At 33.6% G+C, this 11,524-nt stretch overlaps 1 protein-coding gene across 1 annotated transcript; it reads left to right on the top strand.

Moving 5' to 3' along the window:
- The first annotated feature begins 14 nt into the window (after nucleotides 1-14).
- LOC134235390 (insulin-induced gene 2 protein-like) lies at nucleotides 15-10,915 on the top strand. Its single transcript, XM_062717524.1, has 6 exons — nucleotides 15-150; nucleotides 539-727; nucleotides 7,602-7,732; nucleotides 8,521-8,687; nucleotides 9,454-9,553; nucleotides 9,978-10,915. The coding sequence occupies exons 2-6, from the start codon at nucleotides 550-552 to the stop codon at nucleotides 10,011-10,013; spliced, it is 612 nt and encodes a 203-aa protein (XP_062573508.1). The 5' UTR covers nucleotides 15-150; nucleotides 539-549; the 3' UTR covers nucleotides 10,014-10,915.
- The last annotated feature ends 609 nt before the right edge of the window (nucleotides 10,916-11,524 follow it).

Here is an 11,524-nt window from a genome sequence, read left to right as displayed (position 1 = left end):
CTCATTGTATATCATCCGAGATTTCTTTATGGTACGACCATCAGGCGTCAGAATTCATAACACTCACCGGTCACCAGAAATCAGTGTATATATAGGAAAAGTAACCGTTATCAACAGACAGAAAAATTTGTAAACAACAGTTACACTCAGGTAAGATTCAGGTTTTATTTCTAATGTGTCAAAACATAAAATTGTAGAGAAGAATGCTGGAAAATTATTCCTAGGAACTTTGTTTACATTTTTGCCACAGCTAGTGTAAACTGCAGGTGGTCAGTGCGTTGTATATAACGGTAGTTTATCAGTTTTTGTATTTCCAAAATCATTTATTAGCGTACATCTTGCCTGCATTATAAGCACACTGAATTTGCAACGTTTTATGCAGTCCATTTTTGTTTCATAGGCCAAAACAGCTGTTTATAAGTCTGCCTTAGACTGACTGTGTTAAAAAATGTTGAGTGAAGTTCTTTGTATGCTAATTTTATAGAAAATCTGACCAACATTTTCTCATATGTAGGTATTCCCATTTTCTCATATGTAGGTATTCCCAAGATGGGTCTGTTACTTCGAGGTACAGTTCTCTTTCTGATCGGCAATTTCTTTGCGGTCTTCATGAACCTCCTACAGATCAACAGGCAGGGTGACGTCTCGGTGAAACTACCCCCAGAACTGCTGGAGAACCTTTTTCTGAAAGAGTGGTGGGTGCCGCCCATGTGTGGAGCCGCTGCAGGTATAATTTTAAACAAAATCTTTAGTAAATCGTACAATTTATGTTCTTTACAGGGTCTTGCTAGAACTTAGTACGCATTTTGACAAGTTATTGTAGCTTACCACATTTATACCCCACATTACCACATTTAAGAGCCAGTCCGCGAGAAAACCATGCAAAATTCAAAAAATCGTCCAAATGGAAGGTTGCAACTTGGGAATTTTTAGTGGCTTAAAATTTTCTACATAAAGGTAGAAGTCAGAATATCCACAAAAAAATGTCGAACCCTGCATCTATTTTTAGTAACAGCTCATTTGCATATTTGTCGAAAATCACACAAAATTTAATGGAAAATGTATACAAATTGATCAAGTCAAAAAGTTACCTTTTGTCATCAGTTTATTTTCAAATTTTGTTTTATTTTCAAAGTCATGGTCCATTGAACACAATTAATGAGGAAAAACTTAATTCAAATGAATATTTTATTTTTTACACATCTATTTATAGATCCTAAATAAATGAGTATGATTTTTTAGCCATTTTTAGATGCTCGTTTCTCTTAAGACCAAGGTTGAAATTAAATCAAATTAATTCTTACTTTAAGAATGATCTAAGGTCTACTCTGTATTAAAATATCGAGCTTGGGAAATAACATCTACATGCTGTAAATTAACTTTGAAATACCATATTTTGCTACAATTTCACATATTTTAAATAACAGTCTTTTACTATATTTTTGGATTATTTCTATGATATTTAAAGAAAAAGAGAAGATTCTTAATCTAATATATTTTGTAGAAGAGGAATAACTGATTTGGACACTTCATATAACTTTCTTTTGCTTATTTTACCCCCTTGTTACCAATTTGCTGGAGTTAAATTGTTATCTCCCCTTGTTGGAACTCTTTTGTATTATTGGGTAAAAAGTGACAGGTATGTCAATAAAGAAGAAAGTCATGTATGATCATTTTTTCTTCACCTAGGGAGTTGTTGTGGAGCATTATTGCACTATGAAAGAGGGAAAACTTATTTTAAGATATTTGAATGTAAAAAAGAACAATTTAGCTTGAATAAACAAATACATGTAACAGGCCCATAGGAAGCAATTTCAGTGTGGGGGAGGGGGGACAACCTACATTATCAACTATAAAAAAAAATACCAAGAATTCCATAGAAAGTAAAAATAAAACATAAAAGTTCATCAGTTGTTTTTTATTTGGGGCATATACATGTAGTAGGTATGTTTTCTATTCTATAGGGTTCTGTCCTCGGGGAATTCGAATCTACATTTATTTCATGGTAATTAACAGATACAATTTTTTTTTCCCTAACAAGTACAATTGAATAGGAATTAATCAAATAATAACATATTTTTAATCAAAATATACATTTGATATTTTGTTTAAGGCACCTCGACCCGTTCAAGTTGAAGATCATTTTATTCACTCAAACCATTTCAGGTACATGAGGACAATGAAGAATATTTACAACATATAAATTCAGGTCAGAGGACAAGTATATGATATACATAATCAGAATAGAAAAGGAATAGGAAAAGAAAAACACATATGAAACATGTAATACAATGTAATGAAATAATTAAGCGAGGGATAGAAAAATCATGGAGGAATGACTAACTAAAATCATATATTTTCAATATAAACGCACGGAGTTTTCTTAGTTTCTTAGCAACTTGTTTTGTCATCATTTGAGAAAATATAAGAATGCAAACAGGTATTCGATTGCATACTCTAAACAAATTGAGAAATAATTTGTAATTTCAATCTACATGTAAAATGTTTAGGTTTCATAAATTTAGTGTGTTTTTGAGTTAACCAAACACCGTCATTCCTAGGAATATTTTTAATTTTACATTACATACTTTAAACTACTGTGTTATGTAACATTCATATATTGATAAAGTCAGACCTCACATTAAAAATCATCAGCTCAAAAGGAGATGCCAACAATTTAGGTAACCCACCGATATAGGACCCTCCACGATAAATATTGGCAAAATTATTTGGGGGAGGGTACTACCCCCCTCCCCCACCAAAGAAAATATGAGTCGTTACTGCAGCCAAAACTTTGCTAGTTTGCAGTACAAAGTGGTAAAAATTTAAAACTGGCTATACACATGATAAAACTCTGTGTAGCGGACAGTATATAGGGAACTTATACTGCCTCGCCAGTGAGCTAGCTTTTCTGATGATGCGGTAGAGTCTCCCTCCAGGCAAGTTAAGGCAGGGACGTAGCAATCGGGGCGGGGGGGGGGGGCAGGGGGGCCTGCCCCCCCTACTTTTTTCCCCAACATTACCTTTACTATAGTAAATATACATTGAAAGATTGCTTGGCCCCCACACTTTTTACCAGGGTATAATAATATCAGGGAAATGTAGGGAAAAAATTGGAAGTGAAAGTAACTTGCCTTTGAAAAAGCTTTGAAAAAGCTGCCCCCACCCCCCCCCCCCCCCACCCCCACGAAATAGGTTTTTCAACTTTGTTTTTTTTTTGCTTGTCAACTTTTTCAGGTAAGTTAGACTTTCAAAAACGATGCTACGTGCCTGTAAGCAACGGCGAGCCTGTTTAACCCTTGGATGGGTGACCGCTTGGTGGCAGCGTACTGACTCTGGGTGTCTGGTGTCCTGCTTCAGGAAGTCTTAGAGTTAGGACTTGGTGTCCATATACAGACTTCGTGTCTGTGGACGACAGGGGCTGCCGTATTTGAAGTCAGATTCCGATCTGCTTCAGGAAGCTCTAAGACTAGGACTTTGTGTCCAGGTACGGACTTCGTGTCCAGGAACGGCATTGGTTGCCGTAGCTGAAGAGGCCCAAATACTCATAGAGAACTCCTGCTAAGCTTCGGGTCGAAGCTTCCCTGAGCGGGGGAAGTGTAGCGGACAGTTAGTATATAGGGAACGTATACTGTCTCGCCAGTGAGCTAGCCTTTCTGGTGATGCGGTAGAGTCTCCCTCTATATCAGGCAAGTTAAGCAACGGCGAACCTGTTTAACCCTTGGATGGGTGACTGCTTCACGTTACAACTGGATTCATATTCATTCAAATTGGGGGGGGGGGGGTACATGTACCATTGCAGACAGAGATAAATTGTTTTTTTAAATGTTATATGTATCCACTGAAAACAGTTGGGGGAGGGGGCGTGTCAGTCGATCAAGGTCAGGATATTAAATATACGAGTGTATCTAGTTCCCAATCGTTTAACCCCATCCACCTCTCCACAATTTACATACTAATATTGAAATGGATAAAATAATGAAAAATGATAAGGGTTCTAGAGGGGTGTTGCTAAAACGAGGAACGGAAAATGTATTATATTTTTTTTTATTTTAGATTAAATCACCTTTAACAAACAAATTTATAAACAATATATATTTTAGAAATTCAATCCCCCATTATTTGAATAAAGTTGATTTATTCATGTTCATAAAATCTCTTATTCACAAAAATTGCAGTCATAGCAGTGGTGTAGAAACGATTTTGAAAGGGTCGGGAGGGGGGGGGGGTTAAAATTAAACTTACCTGAAAAGAATTTGCCAAGCGAAAAAAGAAGGCAATTGTTCGATTCGGGAATCGGGAGGTGGGATAAGAGTAAACTCCAGCATCTTTCATTTTCTTAAACTCCTTTATGGAGCTTTTTGTATAATATCCCCTGTCAGTATTTATATAAGATTGTACCATTTTAAAATTGGCAGAAAGCAAACAACTAGCTGCAGAACTGCAGCTCTCCGAAAAAAACATATATTGATAGACCAGAGAGCTACAGTGTCACCCATTGAAAAAAACTGTATATTTATTGCGCATAAAAAATGCGCTGTTTCTCGATTTATTTCTCCGTGTTCTTAAAACTGTCATCTCAAATTTCACAGGTGCTTGAGAACAGGACCCCCCCCCTTCGATATAGACCCCTAGGCTTTTTCAATTGTTTCTCAAAAATTATCTTTCATATTTGTGATAAGTTCTATACCAGCAAATCGAAAAATTACCTAAAACAAACGTTTTATTAAATCTACCCAACATTCTCTATATAAAAATCATATAGAGAGAGTAGATATTTTTATAAAATGTAAGTTTAAGCAAATTTTCTGAATTGATAGGATAGATTATATCACAAATGTGTCATCCATACATAATTTATGTGAAAAAAGTCTAACAGGCCCGGGGTCTATATTGGGGAGGGGGGGGGGGGGTCCTGTCCTCAAGCACCTGTGATGTAAACCATGTCGTTAATCGATAAAGGAGTAAGGACTTTATTTAAATCTAGCCGTTTTTGCAATTGAGGTAAGAATTTGGAAGAATTAATCCAGAACCAAGTACATTTTTTATGCGCAATAAATATACAGGTGGAACTGTAGCCCTCCGGTCTATCAATATATATTTTTTCGGAAAGCTACAGTTTTGCAGCTAGCAAACAACTTACTGAAGGCTCAAATATTATATGTTCAAGTCTCAAAATTTATATGAATGATACTGAGTCCGTTTGAATTTAAATACTTGTAATTTCCCTTTTATTAATTATAAAGAAACTAACTTAAAAATGTAAGGAACATATATATTCATATGATTGTTGAAAAATTGCAAGTAAGCCAATACAATTTATTATGTTTTTTTTTCATTTCTAAACAATTGGCAAAATGCTAATCCTCATATTAGGGGTATTTTCTGACAATTTAGTTTTATTTAATTTTTAATTTTAATATTTTCCACTCTTAATTATTATTTCAAAGAAAATTTTTACATGTTTCAATATCTAACAAACAATTGTTTATAATTTAAAGTACCATATTTGACTTTGTAACCCATTTGAGTTTGAGCAATTTTTTTTCGAAAATTGGCAATTTGTAAATCCCCATATCTCAATTATTTATTATTTCCCAAGCTCAATATTTGGCAAAGATAATGTTTAGAGTTATATTTGTACAATAAAATCAAAAAAATTAATTTCAAAGATTGGTCTTGGAAGATTTTGGGCATTAAATTTGTAATACTTTTGGCAATTCTTGAAAATTGGCATAATGCCAATTTTCAAGAGTTGTCTGCCCTTTGATATATTGCATATTTGATTATGATAAATGTCAATTTTGAAAGAACATAGTATTATGTTATTCAAAATACCTTAATGCAAATGCAAGTTTAATTTTGAGTAAAATAAATCAAATGTGAATTTTACCATTTTTCTTGAATTTTTTAAGTGCATTTGCACTTAAATGTGCAAAAAGGAGGTGGCGCTGCCTACGGCTGCCATGTTGAATGATGGGAATTTTTTTGGTCATTTTTTAATAACATATTATAAAGTCTAACTACCCACCAAATTTCATTAAGATATGACAACCTTCGATTTGGACAGTTCTGCATGGTTTTCTCGTGGACTGGCTCTTAATAGGGTTTTGTAGATTTGAAATGCCACTGTTTTTCCTTCAGGTTTTTTCTTCATTTAAATGACTCTCAGTGTTGTAAATACACCAAATGAACATATATTCCAGGTTTATTCCAGATTTTTAATATAAAGTTTGACTTTGACATGCATTTCTCATATTTTAGAAACACAGTTATGATATTTGATGGGTTTTTTTTTCAAAATGGATGGACTTGCATGTATTGTTTAAATAGTTGAAGAAGAAATGATAAAGTCATGCAGACAATATTTAATGACATGTTTTGTATGCACTGCAGAGAAGATAATGTGACTGTACATAATGCAATTTGCAAATTACAGACATTTACAAAAACCACCTTCCAAGAAAATTACCTAATCTTTACATGATGAAGACTTAATATTTCTGCTATTTACATGTAACACAGTGGATACTTTACATGAAGATTAAATGTTTCTCCTAGTAACAAAGTGGCTAATTCCCATGCATATAAAGCTAAACACACATAATAACCCATGTCATTGATAAAATACTTGTCAGATTGCCAGTTAAGCTCTCTTGTTTACATATTGTCTGCAACAATTTGAATACGTGTCTGCATGTGTCAGTATTTGTGTGAGTAGGTATAATTATCCAGGTACTTGTGTCCTACTTGTATATATCTACATGTCTAAGTAGCAGATAGGGACGGTCACCTGAAAACTGAATCAGACTGGGTCTATAAACAGAAGTGACCTAGATATTATGAAATATCTGGGTTATCTATGAAGTCTTGAGCTCTGTCCTTATGTACAATTAACATATTGTAAATTGAGAGCTCAGCAGGTTAACATGTGAATGTTACATTCATGTTTACTTGGTAAATCGGAACTTAGATTCAGAGCCTTACAAAGACTAAAATGAATAATAATACTGACTCTTTAAACAGTTTCTTAAGTTTATAGCAAATTAGCAGTATAAAGATAATTATAAAGAAAATTTGAGAGGTGACTGGTCAAATAGATATATACTAGTATGCAGCTGACTAGTGATGAAAAGTAAACACACCTATGGTATATTAGATCTATCTATTTTCCAGATACCAAAATTGTATGGGGTTCCTGGGCATTTAAAGCAATAATAGCTGCAACTTTGATGTCGGAATTTTTTGTTGCCGAATTGTAAATAACTGTTTCAGTGATAGAAAAATAGCGTTTATAAAATTATGTTGTTCATATTTGTGATGAAAAAACCTATTTATAAGCTTCGATTGAATCACAATTACATTATTGTCGTCCTGTACAATAATGATATCTTATATAAAACTGTATATTGGATTGTATATATAAGTCTTTCTTCTGCTTTGTTTTAGTCTAATTGATCATAAAGGTTTAAGTTACATACAAATTAATCATAATGACACATTTCAACAGCAAAATAAATTTTTCAAAAATGCAGCTCATATTGCTTTAATCCATCCCCAATGTAGAGATGTATCTAATAAGCATTTTCTCTGTTTTTCAGCAATGATAGGCCTTCTATACCCATGTCTAGATCGACATTTACAGATCAGTGACCCAGAGTCCAGGAAGGGGGAGTGGTCCAAAGTCATGAGATGTATAGCTGTATTTGTGGGCATCAACCATGCCAGTGCTGTATCCTTCACACACAAACATGTTTATATTGTAATACATGTACCACTGTTACCAGGGCAGACCTGTATTTTATTGAAAATGGCACCAGTCTCATTAAAATCAAACTTTCTACTAGCTTGGAGTAGCTCCTTTATTTTGATGGTCGCATTTTTCCACATGACCATCAAAGGAGCTAGCTAGTAGAAGGTTTGATTTTCGTCGGACTGAAATAGCACATACCCATTTGTAACATGCCCAACCATGTATGTTACAAAAATGAAACGGGATGATACAAGAGAGACTTATTTGTACATGCAATGCATGTAATAGTATTTATTTTTGTTTACAGTAGGTTATGACTTATGATAACGATCATTCCAGATTATCAACTATCAGTACCTGCTATGGATATTTTTAGCTCAGTTAACCAAGACAGATTAGTACGAATGTTTAATGTAAAATCTTGATAATGTCAGTATTTATCATATACATCTAAGCTTAGGACCTATGTTACCCTGTACACAAATCATTTCACCTGCACCACCTGTAATTTAATCTAACAGGTAAACAGAAAGCACAGAATGTTCAGAATACTATTAGTAATTCTTGTTTGTTACTTTGATAAGGTGTGTTAAATATGGACAAAATAGTCAGATACAATAGGTGTTTTAGTCAAAATGTCCAGAAAAGGCATGGTTTGAAGCAATCTAATTTTGATTAGATTGGGTTTGAAATGCCAATACATTTAGTACAAGAATTAAGAATTGTGGGAAAATGTTGCTTTGAATGATCCTTAACCACAATAAAAGAAACTGGACTTTGTGGACAATATGCAGCTCTCTATGACCCTAGCTGCCATGTCTATAGGTCTGTGGTGGCTGTTTGACCGGTCCCCCTGTGGATTCGGCCTGGGGGTGGGGATCGCCGTCCTAGCAACTCTAGTCACACAACTTTTAGTCTTTTATGGTGTATACAAGTAAGTTAAAAAGAAAAAAAAATATCTTTCTACAAAACATTATTGTACAGTAGATTCCTCAGTTATATTGTGGAACAATTAAGTACTGTAAACCAACTTTTATTCACGACTTTATTTCGCGATTTGCCGGGGGTAAACCAGTTCGTGACAGTTAATTTTCGTGATAAAGCCTATTTAGGTTTCTTTTAATAGAGACATAGACTTTAAGAACCGGTTCGCGGCGAGAAATATTCGCGATGACGAGGCTCTCGTGAACATCGCGAAAATTTGTCGCACGTGAATAAAAGTTGGTTTACAGTATTTAAAAGATTTCAAAACATGAGAAAAAAAAATTTCTAGAGGACTGTTGATCATGAATAGCGAAATTTTCTCACAAATATTAAAGGAATGTTTCCTTGATCGATAACATTTACCCTCCATTTTACTTTTTCAAAAATTTTGATTTTTAGCCTCTTGTTGGAAGATCAAATGATGATAGAGAGAAAAAATGCTAAATGAAAATGACCAATCACTGATAAATAACAAAACCTTTTCTATAGACATAATAGAAGCTGCAGAACTGTAGCTATCTGAAAAAGTAAATTTTAACAGTATTGTATACATGTATGTGTGTCTTAGTTTTCATTCCCTAAAAAAGTACAGTGTTATGGCTATTTCTACAGCTTATTAAGAATTTTGTATGATCATGTGATGGAGGGAAATTTATTTTACATGTTTTTCGTGAAATATGCATATGATTAACCTTTGTTCTGATATTTTCTTTCAGTTACTCTAAAGCTGAGTTCCTGTTTGTAAGATCATGGCTGCCTTGTATCTTTTTTTCTGGTGGAGTGACCATGGGAAATATAGGCAGGCAGCTGGCTCTGGTAAATTTGTTATACATGTATATACATCCACTGACTATTTCCTGCTTTTTTTGCAACAAAAACCATTTTTCAAATATATCAAATTGTCATCTGACTTAACGAGCTCTGAAAAATATGTCTCATTGTTTTTTGTTCAGAGACCATAAAGATATAAATAGATGTTGAATTTTTAAAACATATTCACTTTGATATAAACAAGTTGTATTTATTGGAACATAAAGCAGATTTTTCCCTACTGCTAAATTTTTAGTATTTATGATGGCACATATCATTTTTTTTTTTATTTTTGCTCAAAATGTAGACTGATCCGAAACTGTAAAAAAAGAATTGCCATTACTGAATAGAAAGATGATTTGAATTTATGTATTGAACATTGTCATATTTAGTTTGAAAACATATATATATATATTTTTTTATTTTACAGTATGATGAAATTCAACCAAAGACAAAAACTGACTGAAGGACTAGATATTACATTTACTCATGTGGTTATGGTTTACTCAAAGAAATGGGCTTACCTCATCAAGAATTATTTTACATTTGTGATGAACTGTGATACAACCTATTTAGAGTATTAAACCTAAAAAAAAAAAGAAAGGGAAGATAACTCCTTTCACAGTGTGCTTTCACAAAGGTCTCTTGGAAGCCAGCCAGACTTGTGATTATAGAGATGAATCCAATGCTGCTACAAAGGAATTGGGTTATCCCCCTTGTGACTCAAGGGTTGAGTGAAGAACTGAAAATGTTGTTGGAAGAGTCAATAACAGAACTGTTGTAAAAGGCATTCTGCTGAAAATATATGTCAGATGTGTGTGAAGATTGTATCTTTTACCATCTTCTGTCCAAGTTGTTGACACATGTAGTGACTAGAGTGAGCGTTGATCTAAAGCATATCCCAGTTAGAATGTATGAGCTGATGTGTGTTCTGTTGTAAGAGTTTAAAAGAAAAAAATGGTGAATTATTTTAATGGTGAATTATTTTAATTGGGAAGGAAATGAAAAAAAAAAAATCTGCCTCAAAGATGTATATGTCAATATTTCAGAGGCCATGTTACATGTAAATTGATGGACGTTGAAAAGAGAAGTACATACATGTTTTTATTTGTTTTGAATGGTTGCATCAACATTATGTGTTTGAAAGTTGTAAAAATCATCATGTTTCACTCATTGACAAGAAGTATTAAAATACTTCTTTACTGTATACAAATGATTAATGTGATGGAATGATCTGAATAATGCCATTTTTTTTCTTGTTTTTATGTTGCATCAACAATTTTAAGTTAGTGATCACATCAAAATGTGTAGAGTTATTTCATGTTAGAGATACGGGTTTTGTTTAAAAATAAAATGGCAATAACTGTATGCAATTTGTTATCAGTTTTGAGGGAAATGGTTTTAGTCAAGGTTTATAAATATTAAAAGCTGAGTGTATATACTTATGTCCACCTCTATGTTTGAAAAATTGTATACTACAAGATCTATGAATACATACACATATTTTCAGCTCTCAAACTGCATCACAGAGGCACTAACTGTGAAATCACCAGTTTTCATGTGGGTTTAATTTTCATTGGTTTTGAGTTATGAAGAAACCCCTGAATTTACGTCCACCACGAAATGCAAAATTTCATGATCACATACATAACTACTCAACAATTCTTCATCCACAATATTACATCCACACAAGTCCAAATTTTTCCTCAAACCAGGAAAATTTGATCCCGAGAAAATAAGTGATTTTACAGTATGCTGTATCCTGAATTTGAGATATCTTTTATATAGGCCTATTTCTGAAGATGCCTCAAGCTTACTAGGTTTGAATGAATGAAAGTTGTCTCTAATTGTCAAGAGAAAACCTCTCCCCCAAAGGAGTGTAGCTAAGTATCAACACACACCTTTGTCCAAAGACGCACAAACTTATATGGTTTGATGACTTAGGCGTAACTCAGAGATAGAGAAATGTAACAAATT

This window comes from Saccostrea cucullata, unplaced genomic scaffold (genome assembly GCF_032062105.1).
Source record: "Saccostrea cucullata isolate Sc308-1 unplaced genomic scaffold, CSIRO_AGI_Scuc_v1 ctg3249, whole genome shotgun sequence".
Lineage (NCBI taxonomy): Eukaryota > Metazoa > Mollusca > Bivalvia > Ostreida > Ostreidae > Saccostrea > Saccostrea cuccullata.
The sequence above is the reverse complement of the archived record's forward strand: the minus strand, read 5'-3'. Positions and strand labels throughout refer to the sequence as shown.

Excerpts from the sequence above, each read along its gene's own strand:
- LOC134235390 (XM_062717524.1), top strand. The coding sequence starts at position 550 with ATGGGTCTGTTACTTCGAGGTACAGTTCTCTTTCTGATCGGCAATTTC. Across the intron at positions 728-7,601 it reads CATGTGTGGAGCCGCTGCAG|CAATGATAGGCCTTCTATAC; the intron begins GTATAATTTTAA and ends TCTGTTTTTCAG. Across the intron at positions 9,554-9,977 it reads TAGGCAGGCAGCTGGCTCTG|TATGATGAAATTCAACCAAA; the intron begins GTAAATTTGTTA and ends TTTATTTTACAG.